This window comes from Antechinus flavipes, chromosome 5 (genome assembly GCF_016432865.1).
Source record: "Antechinus flavipes isolate AdamAnt ecotype Samford, QLD, Australia chromosome 5, AdamAnt_v2, whole genome shotgun sequence".
NCBI lineage: Eukaryota > Metazoa > Chordata > Mammalia > Dasyuromorphia > Dasyuridae > Antechinus > Antechinus flavipes.
In genome coordinates this window covers 163,855,500-163,877,384 of record NC_067402.1, presented here as the reverse complement: position 1 = coordinate 163,877,384, position 21,885 = coordinate 163,855,500, and the positions used below count along the sequence as shown (strand labels likewise).

Sequence of the window (21,885 nt, the reverse complement as noted above, 5' to 3'; positions counted from 1 at the left end):
AAGTTAAATAAAAACTTTCCAATTTCTGTCAAGGTCAATGCCAACCTTCAAGTGTTTCAGGTTTATAACCTTAGCATTATCCTCAACTCTTTTACTTTCTTTCATTCTATATTCAAGTAGTGTCAAATCTTGACATATCTATCTTCACACAAGTACTACTGCTTTTCAGTTGGGATAGTGAAATAATTCAGTTGGTCTTTCTGTCTGGACTCCAGTCCATCCTATATCGTGGGCAAATTAATCTAATGCTCAGATTTGACCAAGTTACTCCTCTTTTAAATCAAAGACTTCCTACTGTTTTTGTTTTTAAAGCCTTTCATAAGACCTGACTCCAGACTATCTTTTAAGCCTCACTGCAACATACTCTCCTACATTCTGGAAAAAAAAAAAAAAAAGCTATAAAGGCCTTTTCTCTGTTCACTACATATATCGGTTCTATCTCCTATTTCAGTGCTTTTGTACTGCTGTCCCACATATTTGGAATACACTTCCTACAGATATCTGTCTTGGAGAGTGTGCATCTTCCTCTAAAACATACCTCAAGTATCATAATTCTATATGAAATCTTTGCTTATTTCTAATTGTCTACCCTCCCAAACTACCTTGTACTTAGCCACTTTATATCCATTTATATTTAGTCTTTCTAATTTATTGTATATACTTATATTATTTCCCCCATTAGAATGTAAACTCCTCAAGAGTAGGGATTGTTTCTGCTTTTGTACTTCTACTTGCAGTACATTGGCCATTGGAAATTGAAAAAAATGGTAATTGATTTTTCTTAGTTATTATTTATTATCTTAGTTATATTTTTGTTCTCCAAAGTTAATTTTCTTTCTTTCTGCTAAATATTCCAAAACTTCTCAACAAAAGTTTTAAAAATTTTAAAAATTCATATTGGCCAGTATTTATCCCTAAAAAACTCTGTATCAGTGAAAATAATATCAGAAACTCTGCATAGACCATCTAACACCATATGCCAAAAGAAGGTCAAAATAGGTACATGATTTAGGCATAAAAGATGATACTACAAGCAAATTAGGAGAGCAAAGGATAATTTACTTTAAACATTAAAAATATTGACTAACTTTCAAAAGCTTTGCAACACTCCCACACCATTATTTTCCTAAAAAGTTCAAATATTAATGTTTTACCACCTTTTCCTTCATAAGACTGCTAAGTAACTTATTATGGATAATAATCTATATTTATGTGTAATTGGATATGATGTATTAGTTTTGTTATCAAACCTCTGGAAAAGAAAGAAATTTATGGCCAAAGAAGAACTAGAGAACATTATGAAATGTAAAATGGACAATTTTGATTATACTAAGTTAAAACGTTTTTGTACAAACAAAACCAATACAAACAAGATTACAAGGGAAGCATAAAGTTGGGAAATAATTTTTTTACAGACAGTGTTTCTGATAAAGGCAAGCCATTTCTAGTCATATAAAAAAATGCTCTAAATCACTACTGATTAGAGAAATGCAAATTAAGTCAACTTGGAGGTACTACCTTACACCTCTCAAATTGGCTAAGATGACTGGAAAAGATAAATGATAAAATGTTAGAGGACATGTGAGAAAACTGGGACACTAATACACTGTTGATGGAATTGCGAAATGATCTAATCATTCTGGAGAGCAATTTGGAACCCTGCCCTAAGTGCTATAAAACTGTGCATAGTCTTTGATCCAGCAGTACCACTAAGTCTGTATCCTAAAAGATCATAAAAAAGGGAAAAAAGGTCCCACAATGTGCCAAAATAATTGTGGCAGCACTTTTTGGGTTGACAAAGAATTAGAAAATGATTAAATGCCCATGGAAATTGGCTGAATGAGTTATGGTTTATGAAAGTAATGAAATATTATTGTTCTATTAAAAAATAATGAACAAGCTGACTTTAGGAAGGCCTGGAAAGATTTATATGAACTAATGCTGAGCAAAACAAGCAGAACCAGCAAAAGCAAGACTATGTGATGATCAACTATCACAGACTTGATTCTTTTTAGAAGTTCAGTGATCCAAGGCAATCCCAATAAACTTTGGACAGAAGAATGTCATCTGTATCCAGGAGAGAACTATGGAGACTGAATGTAAATCAATATATGGTATGTTAACTTTTTTTCCTTTTAACTTCTTTTTTTTCTCGTGGATTTTTCCCTTTTGTTCTGATTTTTCTCTACCAATATGATTCATAAGGAAATATGTGAAAAAAAATTTATGTACACATAATCAAAAAACAAACAAAAATACCACACTGTTTTTACACATAATAGGGAAAATAAAATTTAAAAAAAAAAACCTATCTGAAAAGTTTTAATTTTTAAGTATTACTGAAATAAGGTTTTTATGGATGCCTACATATCAATAACAATAACAGCATCAAGACAAAAAAAAACAAAAAAACCCAACACTATAAAATATCTTAAAATACTACCATAAACCAAGATGTTAAAATAAAATTTAAAAAAATTAAATTTCTTGATTAGGACAATCCTAGAAAGAAAATAACATCCTAAAGCTTAAATATACATCCTTAATTTTTAACACTATTGTATAATGTTCTTCACATTCATTAGAAGACACAAGGTACAGCAGAAAGAACAATAACTTAATCTACTGGGAGTTAAAGAGAGGAACTAAAGGATTTTAGTACTAACTCTACCCAATTTTATCACCACTTAGAAAGTGACTGTCAGTTAAATTTAGAAGGACAATGTCCTTATCATTATAGCTAAAAAGATGTCTTTACACATATATATATATTAACAAAAGTCTATTTTTGATTTTGACATCTAAATGTTGTATTTTCAGAGGGAACTAAGTAAATTTTTTCCCTTCCAAGCCTTCCTTCATTTCCACAATGGCCATGATGCTTGAAGGTAAAGGAATACACTAGAAGGGTGGGTGGTAAAAGTTTTTAAAGGCCCTTTCAAATTAGAATTTCTATAGACCCTTACTACATAGAACAAATCATAAAAGAAACATTGTTTAGTCCTAAATCTCACCAATCATCCTTTGAGTAGACTTAAAAATACACCATTTATTATCAACCTTCCAATTTAAATAATGAATACACATCAACAGCAAAGAATTTATGTCTCTATGACAGGTTATGAATTCAATAATCCCAAATGGTCTGTGAAATCATGTTACTTTGCTCAAAAGTATCAATTTAAAAAACCATCAAATTGAGCCCAAAACAAACATTGTATTACCACAGAGAAGAAAGCAAAGCTCTCTAGTAATGAACGATTTTACAATAATTTACCTTCTCAGTAGTAACCTTGGAAAGGTCCTTGTAAAGGAGCTTACGGATATATTCCTGGAGAGGCGGACGCTTCTTCTTCACAGTTTTTTCTGCTGGAGGGGGATTGCAATAATAATATGCATTCTCAACCATTGTGACGTATCTTGCATCAAGATGCATTGCTTGTTTCTTTCTCATCATTTGTTCCTTGGGAAAAAAAAGTACAATTTAAAACTTAAAATCATATAATCTCAGAATTGGAAGCAGAAATCATCTAGTTCATAACTGAACAGGAATCTCCTGTACAACATCTTTAAGTAGTCATCTAGATTATGCTTAAAGACCTCAAGTGATGAGAAATTCACTATCTCCTTTTTAGAAGCCTGTTATAATTTTCCACATACCTTTGAAAATTAGGAAGGTGGTTCTTACAAAAATCACAGTTCATTAAAACTCCATGTCTTTATCAAATGAATATGTATCATAAGAAATTTTCTCCTCAACTTTGTACTTCTGCAATTCAATCTCTAAACTAAAGGGAGTACTTTACATTAATCCTGATCCAGACCATTGTTTTAGCTTCTTGATTATCTTTTTAAATTTTGTTTTGCAGAATATGATCACAAATGCTCGAAATAAAACAACCATTCCTCAATATTGTACCAATAGGAAATAAGAACTTAAGTTGTATCTTAAAACAAGTCTCTTATGAAATAAGGTTAATTACTTTGTCCTGATGATTTAAATTGGCAAAAGCAGGTTTTTAAAATACAACCACATGGAGTTGGGTGGTAAAGCAAAGTGGATACAATCATTCTGTAGAGCAATGTGAAATTATGCCCAAAAGGCTATCAAAATGTGCATATGCTTTGATCTAACAGTGTCTTTACAGGATCTGTATCTGAATGCATTTTACATAATTAAAAAAGGGAAAGGACCCACATGTGCAAAAATTTTTGTAGCAGCAAGGAACTGAAAACTGAGTGGATGCCCCTCAGAAGTGGAATGGCAAAATAAGTTATGGTATATGAATGTTATGGAATATTATTGTTGTATAAGAAATGATCAGTAGGCTGATTTCAGAAAGGCCTGGAAAGACTTGCATGAACTAATGATAAATAAAGCAAATAGAACCAAGAGAATATTGTACATAGCAACGACAAGATTATGCAAATGATCAACTGTAATGGATTTGGCTCTTTTCAAAAATGAGGTGATTCAGGCCAATTCCAATATACTTGTGATGGAGAAAGCCATCTGCATCCAGAAAGAGGACTATGGGGACTGAATGCAGATAATAACACAGTATTTTCACCTTTTTTTTGCTGTTATCTGCTTGCTTGTTTTTTTCTTTCTCATTTTTTCTCCTTTTTTCATCTGATTTTTCTTGTACAACATATTAAGTGTGGAAATATATTTAGAAGAATTGCACATGTTTAACCTATCCTAGATTACCTGATGTCTAGAGAAGGAGCTGGGAGGGGATGGGAAAGAGAAAAATTTGAAACACAAGGTTTTGCAAGAGTGAATGTTGAAAACTCTCTTTGCATGTATCTTGAAAGTAAAAACCTATTACCAAAAAAAAAAAAAAACTCACAAAAATTAAGAAAATCTAAATTATATGCAAAGTTAGATGAAAAATCTAATGTCTCCTAATTTAAAAAAAAGACAGAGAGAAAACTAGAAAACTGCAGCCTGAGATGAGCTGAAATATTTGCATATTAAGGTAGAAAAAGCTAATTCATATTGGATTACCTGAACTAGATAAACTGAAAGGCAAAATGCTTTCCAATTGCAAAAGGCAGCATTTCTCAAATAAAGATAAAGATAAAATATGGCGATTCCTAGCATACCAAAGGAATAGCTATGCTTGTGATAAAAGAACCAAGATGTCTTGGACCAACCCTGGTAATTATTTTGACTTAAAACAAAGAGTTCCCCTTACCAAAAGAACACTCGTTCTCAGGTGAGATTCAGGAGATCTGAAAAGAAACCTTCCACAAGTTTCCAACAGGGTACATGCCATTTCAATATGGTGGTGGGAAAAGTCTGATAGAAGCATCTGTGAAAACACATTGATATTTTTAATCTTTTCCAATAAACTGAGCAATTTTAAAGTTCTGTGCATTCTTTAAAAAAAAAAAAAAGACCTATTTTAAAGTTTCAAAATTTTTAATCTTTAAACTTAAATTTTTAACCTTAGATTTTCTCATTTAATAATGTATAATAATAGTTGAAAGGAAAAGATAAAAAGAATAACATATTTCCTTTATTAAATAGGTTACAATATTATTTATTTCTATATTTATTCTGAGAGTATACATAAATGAATACTAGCAGCCTGCCTTATTATTTATTTACAGCACTTTTAAGGTTTTTATTTCCAAATAAATCCATCAAATGAAAAGGAATGATCACAACACTAACCTTTAAACAATGTAGAGTATCATTTTTAGTGAACATTTTAAACTTGGTAAGCTCTCCAATAAATCGAACAGTTTTGTTTTTTGTTTCAATATTGATTTGGTCTTTTTTTCGTACCTATGTAGAAAGAAGAAAAAGAAATGTCTAAAAGTTTGAAATGTGAATTTCTTCTGGCAGAAAAAAATCATTAACTGTTGTGCTCTCTCAAGTTTAAAACAAATTATAAATTCTTATTTTTTGATGTACCTTGGATATACTTAATTTGTAGTTAATGTTGTCTTACTCATTACACAGTGAGCTTGTAAAGCAAAGATTATTTTCTGAATTTCTCTGAATCTCCACTTTTAGCATGGTGCCTAGCACATAGTAAGTGTTGTTTGGAGATTGACATGCATTTATTAAGCTCTGACTATATGTGCCAGGCACCATGGTAGGCATTCTGCAATAGTGCAAAGCTCCACTCTCAAGGAACTTATATCCTATCAAGACAACCAAGGTTATTAAGGAGAGAAAAGAATGGTGATGAATCAAGAGCAGCTTTAAATAGAACATGGCATTTTATCTGTAAATTAAAATAATAGGTTCTGAAACAGAGGCAAGGAACAAATGCATTCTAAGTATATAGGTCAGTCAGTACAAAAGCGTGAAGACAACCTTAAGGAGTTCCTATGAGGAACTGAAAAAAGACCAGTTTGCCTGGGTTACAAAATGAGGGGGAATGATATATAAATAAGTCTGACCAAACAGGTTGGCTCTAAAAACCAAGAGTTTATATTTTATCTTGAAGTAAAAAGAAGCCTCTAGTGTTTATGTAGGGTAGTAACATGGTCAGAGCTATTTTTCATGAATTGTTAAAGATAATTGGATACAATTTTGAATCAGAGAGAAGAATTATGAGATCACTGCAATTAGTATAACTGAGAGGTCTAAATAAGAGGCAGTTCAGTGATATAGATAAGAGCATCGCATCTTGAGTTGGGAAAACACAAATTCAAATTAGGCCTCAGACATTTTCTAGATGTGTGACCACAGGTAAGTCAGTTAACTTCTGTCTGCCTCAGTTCCTCATCTGTAAAATGGGGATAACTCTCATAGAATTCTTATGCATCTTAAGTGAGATAATTACAAAGTAATTGGCACAAGCCTGGCACAGAGTGACACTTAAAGATTTATTCTCTTCTCTTCTCCAACCCCCCAGCTTAGGTGATAGCTGTGTGAACAGAAAAAAGGAGTTAATCGTAAGATACTATGGAAGTAGAAACAGCAGATCTCATTGGATATTTGACAGGAAAGGCAGCTAAGAAACCAAATATAATAACTAGATTACATGGGGGGAAAAACTTTTTAAATGTACAAACCAAGGAATCAGAATAGAAGCATCAAACTATATATTATGTGTGTATGTGTGTGTGTGTGTGTGTGTGTGTGTGTGTGTGTATGTATGTATATATGGAAAGAGAAAGAGAGCGAGCGAGAGAGAGAAGACAAGCACATAAGAAATGTCTGACATGATAAAATGTTTATCACAACAGAGGAATCTGAATAGTTTATAGAGAACTTAAAAGTATTTAACCTTTATAAGAAGAAATAACCTAACATCAGGTAAAGTTGATCAGATGCTTGAGGAATTCCATTTTTCAAGGGTCTATTATTATCCTGCTTCTCCTTCTAAAGATTGTTCATTTCATCACTCTCTTTATATGGTCATTATTTCCTTGTCAGGGATGCATAATTACTGAATCTCAGGATTTGAAGTTGGAAATGATCTTTAAAATCACTTAGCCAAAGATGACAGGAAAAAATAATGATGAATGTTGGAGGGGATGCGGGAAAACGGGGACACTGATGCATTGTTGGTGGAGTTGTGAACGAATCCAGCCATTCTGGAAAGCAATCTGGAATTATGCCCAAAAAGTTATCAAACTGTGCATACCCTTTGATCCAACAGTGTTTCTATTGGGCTTATACCCCAAAGAGATACTAAAAAAGGGAAAGGGACCTGTATGTGCCAAAATGTTTGTAGCAGCCCTGTTTGTAGTGGCTAGAAACTGGAAAATGAATGGATGCCCATTAATTGGAGAATGGCTGGGTAAATTGTGGTATATGAATGTTATGGAATATTATTGCTCTGTAAGGAATGACCAGCAGGATGAATACAGAGAGGCTTGGAGAGACCTACATGGACTGATGCTAAGTGAGATGAGCAGAACCAGGAGATCATTATACACTTCGACAACGATATTGTATGAGGATGTATTCTGATGGAAGTGGATTTCTCTGACAAAGAGACTTAACTGAGTTTCATTGGATAAATGATGGACAGAAACAGCTACACCCAAAGAAGGAATACTGGGAAATGAATGTGAACTATTAGATTTTTGATTTTCTTCCCGAGTTATTTTTACCTTCTGAATCCAATTCTCCCTGTGCAGCGGGAGAACTGTTCGGTTCTGCAAATATGTATTGTATCTAGGATATACTGCAACATATTTAACATATATAGGACTGCTTGCCATCTTGGGGGGGGGGAGGAGGGAGGGAGGGGAAAAAGCGAAACATAAGTGATTGCAAGGGATAATGTTGTGTAAAAATTATCCTGGCATGGATTCTGTCAATACAAAGTTATTATTAAATAAAATTAAATTTAAAAAAAAAAATCACTTAGCCAAGTTCACCATTTTATAGATGAGAAAACTAACGGTGAACCAGGAGATCATTATATACCTCAACAATGATACTATTTGAGGATGTATTCTGATGGAAGTGGATCTCTTCGATAAAGAGAGCTAATTCAGTTTCAATTGATCAAGGATGGACAGAAGCAGCTACACCCAAAGAAAGAACACTGGGAAATGAGCATTTTTGTTTTTCTTCCCAGATTATTTATACCTCTGAATCCAATTCTCCCTGTGCAACAAGAAAACTGTTAGGTTCTGCACACATATATTGTATCTAGGATATACTGTAACCTATTTAACATGTAAAGGACTGCTTGCCTTCTGGGGGAGGGGTGGAGGGAAGGAGGGGAAAAATCAGAACAGAAGTGAGTGAAGGGATAATACTGTAAAAAATTACCCTGGCATGGATTCTGTCAATAAAAAGTTATTAAAAAAAAAAAACTCACGGTGAGAAAATTTAAATGATCTTTCTAAGGTCACAAAAGCATTAAATGTGATGAAAACTGGTTTTCCCTTTTCTTTCTCCTGCAACAGTTCTACTAGTTAGAGTAGCAATTCCTGAGAAAAGAGAGGAGCTTAAAGAGGGCAGCACCCACCAGGTATAACATCAGCTTCTGGAGTATTCAGATTTGATTGTTACACTTAGAAATCTTCCTTATAAAGATATTTGGAAATTTTTAAAGAGAACTATCTAAAATACATGGTAAAAATATGAGTGAAAAATGAAGTAGTGACAGACTCTAATGAGTTTGTGGGTCTATGGAGCTTCTAACGCCTTCAAAAACTGAGTCCTGGGAACATTATGACTTCAGACATCTTAGCTATTTGTTGACATAAACATATAATGGAGCTACAAAGAATTCTGGGGCATATATTATAATCATGATCAGAATCATGGAGTTGTTTTCGACCAACAGAGAAACTTTGCAGTAAAGTAGCCCAAGATCTTGGAATTGGCAGGGAATACACTAAATGCCAAAGCTTCAGAAGATACATCCATTACATTATTTAACACATAACAATTTAAGAATTTCTCAGTTTTTGAGTTAAGCAAATCTGTACTATCTGTAAGATAATTATATCAAAGAGATCATTAGATTTTCAAACTAAGCTTGTAGATACTATGAAATAAGTAGCAAAAATACATACATGAAATCTGAAATCTCCTTTCAGCATCGAACAAAGATCCTCCGCAACATCTGACATGCAAGGATGTAATGTAGCAACCAATCTTGCATAAAATGGTAATAAATCCAATCTGTAAAAATTATATATAGCATGCAATAAAGGAAAGGACATATCAGAATTAATTCCCTTAAATGTTTCCTTATATGTTCACACAATTATGATGAAGGAATAAATTGACTACATGTCACAAAAAATACAAAAGTAAATAATTTATAGAAATTTTTAAAAAGTCAGTCCTCTTTACATTTAAACACTCAAAGTTCTTTTGTGAAAGTTATAATGCTTTGTGGCATATATTTACAAATTTATTGAAAACATATTTAAAATTATTAATGACCTTAATGAAAAAAATACATAAAATATTTAAAGTCTAAATATTTGTCACTTAATTACTGGATGATTATATAGCCACCACAAGTTCTCAGATAACCAAACACTGCAGTAAAGTATAGACTAGAAAGTTTATCAATAGCAACACTTAAAGCTATTCAAGTTACTTATTTGGCAAGCTCAATTATCTGAAACATGGCTGAAAAACAGGAAGAAACAAAAGTCCTCTAAAGTATACATTTTCAACTGAGCATATACATTGCTTTTTTTGTCTAACTGTACTTACTAATTAGAAGGGAGGGTATTAGGAAGATTGAGGGAAGTGAAAAGTCTATCAATGGAAAATGAAAGTGTTATTCAAAACAAAAACTTTAATTTTCCTTCAGTCAAAAGTCATGTGAGAAGACAAAAAGTATATTAATTCATTAAAGTTTCTTCATTAACTGAGAAATTCTCATTTAGAGCCTATTTCTCTTGCTTTATATAATGTTCACAGAAGTTTTTTTTCACTAATTGACTACCTCACAGCATATCAGAACAAGCATATTAGATGGAGCAAAACTGAAGCTGCACACTAATAAGAAGTGATTGAAAATAAAGTGGGTAAAAGAGAAAAAAATTATTTTTAAAAGACAATATTTTAAAAAGCAAGAACAAAACTGCAAACCAATTACAGTAAATTATGTTCACAGTAAAGCCTGAGTCAAAGATTTACTTTTATCTTCTGTCTTTCTTTCTCAACTCCAGTGTCTTAATCATTCTTAACAACTTATGCTTTGCACTGACTTCTTTGCACTCTATTTTCCTGATTTGGCTCACTGTCTATCCTCTTTACTTTGGATATCCTACCCATTGCTACTGCTCTTTGCTACAAACCTAGCTCAAACACAACTTATATTCCAAGATTTTTTGAAGGCTAGCCAGCACTCTAACTCTCTGATAATATAGTTAATGCTTTCAGTTTTGAAGAAAGGCTGAGAGAGTTCTCTAAGTTTTACATTTGTGCTGAGCTCACTCCCTTCAAGGTGCTGCCACGCATTATATATCTCCACATTAGAGGTTTTCTGAGCAAAGATTCTGAAGTAGTTTGTAATTTCCTTTTCCAGCTCATTTTACAGATGAAGGAACTGAGGGAAACAGGATAAAGTAACTTGACCAGAGACACACTGCTAAGGAAGTACCTAATGCCAAATTTGAACTCAGGAAGATGAATCTTCCCAACTCCAAGCCAAACACTCCATCTACCACTTAGCTGCCCCAAAATATGGTTTCTCTGTTTTATTTCTTAATTAGCAATATTTCTGCTTTGTCTGAGATCAAAATTGTTGTTGTTGCTATTCAGTCATTTTCAAGTGTGTCCTATTCTTCATGACACCATTTAGATTTTCTTGGCAAAGATACAGGGATGGTTTGCCATTTCTTTCTTCAGTGAATTTTACAGATGAAGAACAGAGGCAAATAAAGTTAAGTGACTTGCACAGTGTATAAAGCTGAATTTGAACTCAAAAAGAGTCATTTTCCTGACTTCAGGTCGGGTTCTCTATTCCCTGAGCCACCTAAGTGGTTAGGACTAAGTGTCCTAGATTCAAATATTTGAACCAATACTTCCTAAATAAGGGATCTTGAACAAACCACGTAACCTGTAATCTATAAAATGGTGATGGTATTTTTGTTATCTACCTAGCATCATTGTATTCGGGGCAGAAGACCTGGGTTCAAAAGTGACTGAGTTTATTTACTAAGTCACAAACTCCTTAAGTCTTTCTTTATCACTCATAAAATTAAGAGATTGGACTGGATGACTTCCAAGGTCCCTTTAAATTTTGAATTTATGATCCTAAAATCTGGATTACCTTGGTGGAAGAAGGCCATTCTATATCAACACTAATCTTCTTTACAGAATTATTATATTCAACAATAAAAAAAAAAAAAAAAAAGCATGCACCTGCTATGTGCCCAATTCCAATGTTGTTAATGACAAAAGAATAAAACCTACATTGTTTTGGGGACACAACATATACAAATACAAATATAATGCAAAATAAATACAAAATGGTTAATAAAGCAAGGCACATGTACAGAGCTTTAAATTTACAGTGATATGAGTTTTGGATTTTAAATGAAGAAAACTAAGTTCAAAACTCAGTCCTGATATTTAATAATACTAATTTAATAATAATAATAACAATAATTTAATAATACTTTAGAAAAACTCAATGATCTGTCTGGACTTCAAGTTTCTCATCTGTAAAATGAGGAGCATAAATTAGACAGCTTCTAAGTTCTCTTTCTCTAAGCAATGCATCTACTAGCCTAATATCACTGTCTTTCTGTTGGACCACAATATTTCTATTAAATCCACCAAGTTATTGCCAAGCAAGTAATTATCGTCTAAATCTGAAACTGAAGATCATTTTCATTCAGGACTTCTCTTCCCCCCCCCCCCCCCCCAAAACCATTCCATGTGTAAAAAAAATTAATGCTGTTTATGTACATGTTTAATGCGTTCAGTATTTATACAAGCTTTAAGTCTATTTTAGCTGTTTTACATTGCAAGTCTATAGAAAGCACAAATTGTGTTTCATTCCATCTATAATATGTAATATGAATTATTGTAAAGCTATCATAAATTATTGTAAATGTATAAATTATAAAAATACTGTTATTAATATAATAAATATGATCTTATAGTCTCATATTCTAGGGGAATTTTTCATGAAAAAATAGAAATCATAAAAAGTAAACTCAAAACATTTTTAAAAGATTAATTTCATAATTTTATAGGACAAAGTAACTCGGTATTTCATTAACAAGTAAAACATACTTGTTAAATTATCAGAGGTTTTCAGTTGTTCCAGTTAGCCTCCTAATGGATTTTTCCTTAGTTAATTAATCACAAAACCATGTATTTATATTTTCAAGGTTGGAAGGAATTATAGTTAATGATTATCAAGTTAATAAACATGTACATAAAACTACAGAAAAAATATCAAGCAACAGATAGGTCTGATGAGTTTATAAGTAAGAAGAAAAGGGGACATATATTTACAATTATCTTCCACTTAATCATTTCCCTAAAACTATGTGAAGTTCTTTTAGGATATAAAAGCTACTAATTTTATCTCCATTCAAAATACCTAACAAAAAAACAAATGTAAAAGTATATTGTTACAATTCAATTAAAGAACACAAAGGAGTTTTCTTTGAAGAAAACAAGCAAGTTTATGTTTACAATATGTTTAATAAGTGAAATATGATAAAGAAAAGGCAGGAGTCAAAAACTATGAAACTGGCATTCAAAAGGCTCTCTTGGTTAACTTTTGATAGAAATTCAAACATTTCTAATGCACTAGCACCATCAAGTGGCAAGTATGTAGTATAAAAATGTCACTTTGGGTATTACTATTACATGTCCAGGATTTGGTTTTTTTTTTTTGTTGTTGGTTTTCTTAACTAGGTGTTACAGATGGCACAGTTTATGAAGTGCTGGGCCTAGAATCAGGAAGACCTGAGTTCCAATACAACCTCAGACACTTACCAGCTGTATGATACTGGGCAAGTCACTTAACCCTGTTTGCCTCAATTTTCTCATCTGTAAAATGAGCTGGAAAAGGAAATGGCAAACCACTGCAGTATCTTTGCCAAGAAAACCCCAATTTGAGTTCACAAAGAGTTGAATAGACTGAAATGACAACAACAACAATTTTAATATTTCCAAAACATAGATATGCAAGTAGAAAAACTTGCCAACATAAAAAATGCAGAGGACTCCCATGGAATTTGGCAAGTAAAAGTGTTCAAGTACAAAAAAAGAAAACTTTCTGGTTCTACTTTTGACGGGAACATGATATGTAATGGAAAAATTCTTTAATACACAACTGCTAACCTTGAATCTCCTGGTTATAAAATAATCAAACAAATAATAGGTAGTCATATTTACTAAATGACATCACAAGGTACAAATATGCTATTTGAATAGATCTATAAAACAATTTTTTTTAAATCTCAACAAACAGGATTTTTATTTCACTAAATATTTCCCAATGTTATGTACAAAAATTTCAACATTAAAAAAATTTAAATTTCAAGTTCTTTCTCTCCCTCCTTAAAATATGCAAGAAATGTTATATCACTTATACATGTAAAATCATGCAAAACTTTTCCACATAAGCAATACTGCAAAAAAAACAAACAAAACAAAAAACCAACAAGAAAAGTAAAGAAAAATTTAAAAGTATGCTTTAAACTGCATCCAGAGTTCATCAATTCTTTCTCTTGAGGCAGATGGCAATTTTTTTTTTAATCATGAATCCTTTGTAATATTCTTAAATCATTATTTTGATCAGGGTAGCCAAGTTTTTCACAGTGGATCACTTTTGCAATACTGCTGTTATAGTGTACAATGTTTCCCTAGTTCTGGTCATTTCATTTTGCACCCATCAGTTCACATAAATCTTCCCAAGTTTTTCTGAAATCATCTCTCTCATCATTGTTTATTGTCTTTATTTAGCTGAAAAGTGTTTTATACTTCTATTCAAATAGTCCTTGGCTTTGTCTTGACAACAAGTCCCAAGTAATTTACTCCCAAGTATTATATTGTCTGCAATTATTTCAGATGGAATTTCTCTTTCTCTTCCTGCTGGATTTTGTTGGTATATTGAAATGCTGATGATTTGTGTAGGATCATTTTATATTCTGCAAGTTTACTAAGAGTGGTAATTGTTTCAGGTAATTTTTAGTTTATTTTCTAAATTTTTAAAGTATACTATTATATATGCAAAAAGTGATAGTTTTGCTTCCTCACACTACTTCTTTTTATTCCATCAATTTCTTTCTGTTTTTGTCATATTGCTTTGATTAGCATTTTTAATACAATACTGTATTTATACATATGATAATGGACATTTTTCCCTAATCTTGTTGGGAAGGCTTCAAATTTTTACAGCAATGCTTGCTCTTAGTTTTAGATAGATACTACTTAATAAGGGCTCCATAGATTCCTTTTTTTTTTTTTTTTTTAATGTTTTTAATAGGAAGGATATTTGTCATTGTTGAAGGGTTTTCCTGCATCTCATGATAATCATTTTTTGTTGTTGTTATTGTTATTGTCGTGGTCAATCATGTTGAGTTTTCCTAATAATGAACTACACCTGCAAGTATAAATCTTGGCAGTTCATAATGTATGATCTTTCTGATACATTGCTATATCCACAATGCTAGTATTCTTTATAAGATTTTTGCAGAAATATTTATTAGGTAAATTGGTCTATAGTTTTCTCTGTTTTTGCTCTCCCTGGTTTCTACATTAAAATCATAGAGTGTCAGACTCAGGTCAGAAAAAACTAATTTTTAAGAGTTCAAATCTGGCTTCAGATACTTTCTAGAAAGGAAAAAACATGATCCCTGCCTTCAAGGAGCTCACAATCCAATGAAGGTTTTACCATTATCAAAAACTACAGATGAAAGATATAAGCGGAAAAGGGAGGACAGCTAGGTGGTACAATGTATAGACTTTAGGGCCTAGAGTCAGGAAGACCTGTGTTCAAATACAGCCTCAGACACTTGTCAGTTATAAGTCTGTTTGCTCCAGTTTCCTTACCTATAAAATGAGCTGGAAAAGGAAATGGAAAAGTACCCTAATATTTCACACAATTGAACAATAACATCATTCATTAAAGATACAGCTCTATGATTACTTTCTCCCTTTTTACTGATTGATGTAGATATCAAAACCATATCTAAGTCATAAAACATATAAAGGTAAGCTGCCTTTACATATATATATATAAAACAAATAGTTTATGTAGTACTGGGACTAATTTTTCCCTAAATATCTGGTAGAATTTTGGTAAATTAATCTGCTCTTGATGATGTTTTTTTCTCTTAAGAAGCTCATTTGAGTCTGATTCAACATATTTTTCTGAGATGATGTTTTTGAATATTGTACTTTCTCTTCTGCTAATTTGAGACAACTATATTTGTTGTAAATATTCATGCATTTTACTTAGATGGTCCGTTTTACTGACATTATTATTGGGCAAAATAACTCCTAATAATTGCTTTAATTTCATCTTTACTGGTCATGCATTAACCCTTTTCATTTCTGATAATGGTAATTTGATTCTCTCTCTTTTTTTTTTTTAAATCAAATTAACCTATAGTTCTTCTATTTTATTGGCTCTGCTCACTCCCCATAAGACGTCAGTTTTGTATATTAAGTCAAGAGTCTGTTGTTGTTTCTTAACTTCCCATTTTGATAAACTCTTTTCCATTTTAGTGTTTAATTGGGAATTTGTTCTTTTTCTTATTTTTTCTGTGACATCTCCAATTCTTTGATTTATTTATTTATTTATCCCTCTTTCATTAGTGTAGATATTTAAAGATATAAATTTTAAATATTGTGTCATTGTTATTCTCTTTAAAGAAAATATTGTTTTTAAGTTTTATTCTTTGACTTATTCTCTAGGACTAGGTTGTTTTGTTTTTACTTAATTTTTAATCTCTACTTCCACAACCCTTTAATGAATATAATTTTTATTGCATTTTATTGTCTCAAAAGGATGCATTTAATAATTCTGCTTTTCTGCTTTTTGTTACAAAGTTTTTATGCCCTACTATATGGACAATTTGGGCGGGGTGAAGGTGCCCTATATAGCTTTAAAAAAAAAAAAAAAAGATATGCTTGCTGTTTCCATTCAGTTTTCTCCAGAGGTCTAACATATCTAACTTTTCCAATTTTCTATTTTCTCAACTTCTTTCTTGTTTATTTTATGGTTATAACTACCTAAGTCTGAAAGACTAAGATTGGGATCCTCTGCTAGTATAGTTTTACTATCTATTTCCTCCTGTAATTCAGTTAATTTTTCCTGTAAGAATTTGGATGCTATGCCATTTGGTGCACATGTTTAATATTGCTATTATTTCACGGTCTAACGGTACCTTTTAGAAATATGTATTTTCTCTGCTTATCCCTCTTAATGAAGTTAATTTTTGCTTTTCCTAAGTCTGAGATGAGGATTCCTACTAGTGCCTTTTTCACTTCAGCTAAAGTACAATAGATTCTGCTCCAGGCCCTCTTTTAACTCTGTATGTCTCTTTGTTTTAAGTGTGTTTCTCATTAACATAGTATAGCATTCTGGTTTCTAATTAAATTCAGCTACCTGCTTCCATTTTATGTATCATTCATCCCATTCACATTCAGTTATGAGTATTTCCCTCCTTTCTTATCCTTCTATTTATCCTCTTCTCTTTTTATCTTGCCCCTCCCTCTAAAGTACTTCTGACCCCCGTTTTTATTTATCTGTTCTCTCTTTTATCACCCTTTCCCATGCCCCTTCTCCTAAAAGGATAAAATAGATTTCTATTACCAATTGAGAATGCAATTAATTAAGAATACTTAAATGGACTGTTTCACAGACTAAAAATAAAGCAATTTTTACATAATGTGAATCTGCCGGTAGACATGGTAGACACGGAGAAAGGAAGGACAGAGCAAGGAAAGATACTTTTCACCTTTGGAGATAAGAGGCCAGCATACAATTAAAGGACAAAGAGAGGCTGGCAACAGAGAAGCAAGAGTAGTATAAGGAACACAAGAGGGCTAAGGACAGCCATGTGGGAGACTGGCCAAGCGAAATACACAGGTGACAGACATATTTGAGCTGGAACACAGAAAGAAGGACAGCAGACATACAGGGCCAGACACAGACATGTAGTAGCCAAGCATGGTTAAAACACAGACATGTCAAACCTGACGTGCAAATGGAGTGAAGGGGGCAAAGCTCTCCTTCCTCAGTGCCAGAAGACTCAAGCCAAGGCCCTTGACCCAGAAACAATGGTGGCTTTCTCTTCTGCTTTCACATGAAAGGTTTTTTAAGGGTGTTGGGTTTTGTATTTTGTTTTGTTTCGTGTTTTTTTTTTTTTTTTTTTTGGGGGGGGGAGGAGGGGGAAGTAAGAGGCGGCAGAGCACCAAGCCAAGGGGCAGGAACAAAGAGTAATGTATAATAAAGTTAACACAGGCATTTTGGGGGAAGAATACAGATATCTCTCAGAATTCTTAATATAAAGCTGAATTTGCATAATGCTAATTTACATAATGCAAGAACTGTCTCTATGTGTATATATACATATTTTTTGAACCTATTTAATGTAATCTTTTTCCATTACACTGTAAAAAAAACTTTTTTGAATGCCTTTTTAATATATGAGAATTTTCCCATTCTTCCTCTCTTCTCCTTTCTTTCAGTTCATTCTTTCTTATTCCTTTCTCCACCCTTTTTGAAGATTCATCCAACACAATTAACTCACATTTACACTGTCTTTTAACTGCTCTAATTATGATAAAGTTCTTAGGGGTTACATGTATCATCTTGGAATATAGCAATATAAACAGTTTAATTTTACTGAGTCCTTTATGATTTCTCTTTCATGTTTACCTTTTTATGCTTCTCATGTCTCTTTTATTTGAATATCAAAATTTCTATTTAGCTAGGTCCTTTTATCAGAACAGTCCTCTATTTCATAAAATATCCATTTCCTCCTTTAAAAAAGGATTACACTCAGTTTTGATAGTCAGATTGTTCTTTTGGTTATAAACTTAGTTGCTTTGCCTTCCAGAGAATCATATTCCAAACCTTAATGCTCTTTTTAACATGGCAAATTAAAAATCGTGGATGAACTTTACACCGATTCTGCTGTATTTGAATTAGTTCTTTCTGGCTGCTTAAAGTATTTTCTGTTTGAATCTGGAGCTCTTGAATTTGGCCACAATATTCCTGAAAGTTTTTGTTTTGAGATCTTTCAGGTGGTAATCAGTGAATCCTTCCAATTTCTATTTTACTTTCTCATTCTAGGATAACAAAGAAGTTCTCCTTGACAATTTATTGAAATATGATGTCTATATTTAACATGTATTAGTCAACCTGCCATCTGCGGGAGAAGGTGGGGGGGAAGGAGGGGAAAAATTGGAACAAAAAGGTTTTGCAATTGTCAATGCTGAAAAATTACCCATGTATATATCTTGTAAATAAAAAGCTATAATAATAATAATAATAAATTAAACAAAGAAGAAATATGATATCTAGGCTATTTCTTTTATCATGGCTTTCAGGTAGTCCAATAATTCTAATCTTTCCCTGATCTATTTTCCAGGGCAGATTTTTTTTTTCCAATGAGGTATTTTATTTTATTCTATTTTTATATATTCTTGTGACTTTATTTTATTGTTTCTTTATGTTTCATGGAGTCATCAGCTTCCATCTGCCTAATTCTAATTTTTAAGGTATTATTTTCCTCAGTAAGCTTTTGTTCCTCCCTTTCCCATTTGGCCAATTCTGTTTTCTAAGGATTGAATGTGAATTTTTGTACTTCTTTTTTTTCTATTTGGTTAATTGTTTTCTTAAGGAATTTTAAAAATAATATAATATTTTTTCTTGCTTCTTTTACCAAGCTGTTAAACGTCCTTTCATGATTTTCTTCCTTTGCTCTCATTTCTTAACTTACTTTTTTCCTTCACCTCTCATTTGATTTTGAAAAATCATATTTTAGATCTTCCAGCAATCCATATGTGGCTTGTCTCTAATTAATATTTTCTTTTGAGTCTTTGCTTAAAGCTCTTTTGATTTCATTGTCTTTTTCTGAGTTTGTGCCTTGATCTTTTCTTTCACTACAGTAACTTAGTAAGGTCAGATTCCTTTTTTGTTGTATGCTCATTTTCCCATTCTATTTCTTTTGGACTTTATTTTAAAATTAGTTTTCAGTTTTGGGAGAGAGTGAAGGAAAGAAAGGACACTGTCTAAAGTTTTAGAGTTTTTTTGTACAGCTAGTTTTAAACTAGGTTTTTTTTTGGAGGGGTTGGAAGTTTTCAGTGTTTCCAAAATGGTGTGATATAAAGAAAGGTGTGGTCATTGCTCTTCTGGTCTTCATTATGGTCCCTAGCCAAGAAAGGCTTCTAATCCTTTAAGATTTTATTCAATACTGCTCCTCCAGGACTGTATTCCCTTAGAATCAAATATATTAGAACCAAGTTCCACAAGGCTTTCATTACTCCCTTGAGGCCTAACATATCCTTTTTTGCCCTTGAATTATGATCCAAAAGTGGGTTTAGGCAACGGAGGTGTCAAAGACCTCCAACATCTGATCCTGAGTCCAGTGCTAACCCAGGGGTCCCTTGGAATCTTTCTGACCAATTACCAAGTCTCCTTGCCATCTTTTGCTTGAGAGTTCCCAAAGCTGCTGCTATTTCTGTTGCTATCTATCATCTAGTCCTTCCATTGGTGTTTTATTCACACTGGCTTCAGATGAGCCTCCACTTCTGTGTTACAAATCTCTTTTTTCAATCTCCCAAACTGCCTGGGGCTAGAAGAATGTCTCACTAAGATCTTTTACTGGCTCTGTCACTCCTAATTTTGACTTGAGGAATTATTTTAAAGTTGTTTGGAGGGAAATGTAGGGAGAGCTCAAATGAATGCTTTTTTCTATTTCATTATCTTGACTATATAGCCCAGAAGTTCCCCAAACTGCATTTTATAGCTGTTTGAAAATCTAAGACTTGACATGATGAGATGAAACACACTGCAGGTAACATGTATGATTTTGTAATTACTTATTTACCTCCTAAAAAAGAATATTTTTGAAAGATAGTACCCAAACTTAGATCAAAGAATTCTAACAATGAAAAAACTCTTAAAGATGATTCATTTCAATATTCACTTGATAATGGCAGAAACTGAGATCCTTTTACCAAACCATTTTCCTATGTCCCAACCATCTTCTCAATCTACCACCCAAATCAGAAGCCTTTTCCCTAGTTTAACTTAACTTAACCTGAAGACCCTATTTATTGTTGAGTGAATAAGTCACCATCATTTTTTAAGCAGCCCCATTCATTCTTCTGAAAGATAGCTCATGTACCCAACCTCCCTCTTCCCAAGTTCTGCAGTTCTGATAATATGACCAAATAATCTCTGTCACTGCTCCTAGAAAGGGATGTGCCAATCTATTATAAAGTCTCACTTGCTAACGCTGTAACTCTCTAGAACAAAGGGTCCCTTCTTTGGCTATCACTTTCCTATATGTCCCTCCCTACTTGAATGTAACCTCTTCAGGACAGAAGGACTGACTGCTTTTGTATGTGTATCCCATTACTTTACACAGTGATCAACACTTCATAAATTAATTCATTCATACACTAATTAGTGGGAAAACTGATACTAGAGGAAGTATGACACAATGGCAAAAAATACTGAACTTGGAATCAGGAGAGACTTAAGGGTCTGAATCTTGCCTTTGATATTTACTCACTGTATAACTGAGAGCAAGTCACTTATATTCTATGAGCTTCAGTTTCCACATTCCACAAAATGAGAATAAAACTTGAAGTACCTAACTCATGGGGCTATTTAGAAGAAAGAAAATTATTACTACTAGCAAAAATCTACAGATATCTATTACTTCCATAGATACAAATATAAGAATTTTAGACATAATCAAAAGATTGAAGATTAGTTCAAATATAATCAAATGCATATGTAAACAACATAACTGCATTCACATAAACTAGGTCTCTCACTTTTTCCATGCTCATCAAAGAATAAACTGAAAGTTTCTTACTGTTTCCAACAAGATCGCATATGAAAATTTAAAACTATTTAATGAGTAATTAATAATTACTGAGCAATTAGTAATGAGAATTTAGAACTCCATTGCATCCAAGTAAAAAGTTTTTGGAAAAAAAAATGTTGTCAAATCTCAAAATATGCTACAAAGAAATTAATTGCCAAAAGTATCTGGTGCTGATCAAAGTAGGAAAATAGAATACACTAGATAAAACTTAAAAATAAATATACCTAGGGAGAAAATTTTGGAACACAAGGTTTTGCAAGGGTGAATGTTAAAAACTATCTTTGCATGTATTTTGAAAAGTAAAAGTTATTATTAAAAAAATAAATACACCTATTAATGTGGTAGTATTCCATAAGCTTTATAACATTCAACAAGATTAATTCCTTA

At 32.4% G+C, this 21,885-nt stretch overlaps 1 protein-coding gene across 4 annotated transcripts in view; it reads right to left on the bottom strand.

Moving 5' to 3' along the window:
• UPF2 (UPF2 regulator of nonsense mediated mRNA decay) overlaps positions 1-21,885 on the bottom strand; it is a 187,820-nt gene that overhangs the window by 109,866 nt on the left and 56,069 nt on the right. For all 4 annotated transcript variants that reach the window (XM_051961295.1, XM_051961293.1, XM_051961297.1 and 1 more), the window contains exons 9-12: positions 9,508-9,616; positions 5,684-5,797; positions 5,202-5,318; positions 3,278-3,463 (exon numbers count right to left, since the gene is read on the bottom strand). In XM_051961295.1, the coding sequence (XP_051817255.1) occupies positions 3,278-3,463; positions 5,202-5,318; positions 5,684-5,797; positions 9,508-9,616 (526 nt within the window). The remainder of the gene's footprint in view (positions 1-3,277; positions 3,464-5,201; positions 5,319-5,683; positions 5,798-9,507; positions 9,617-21,885) is intronic.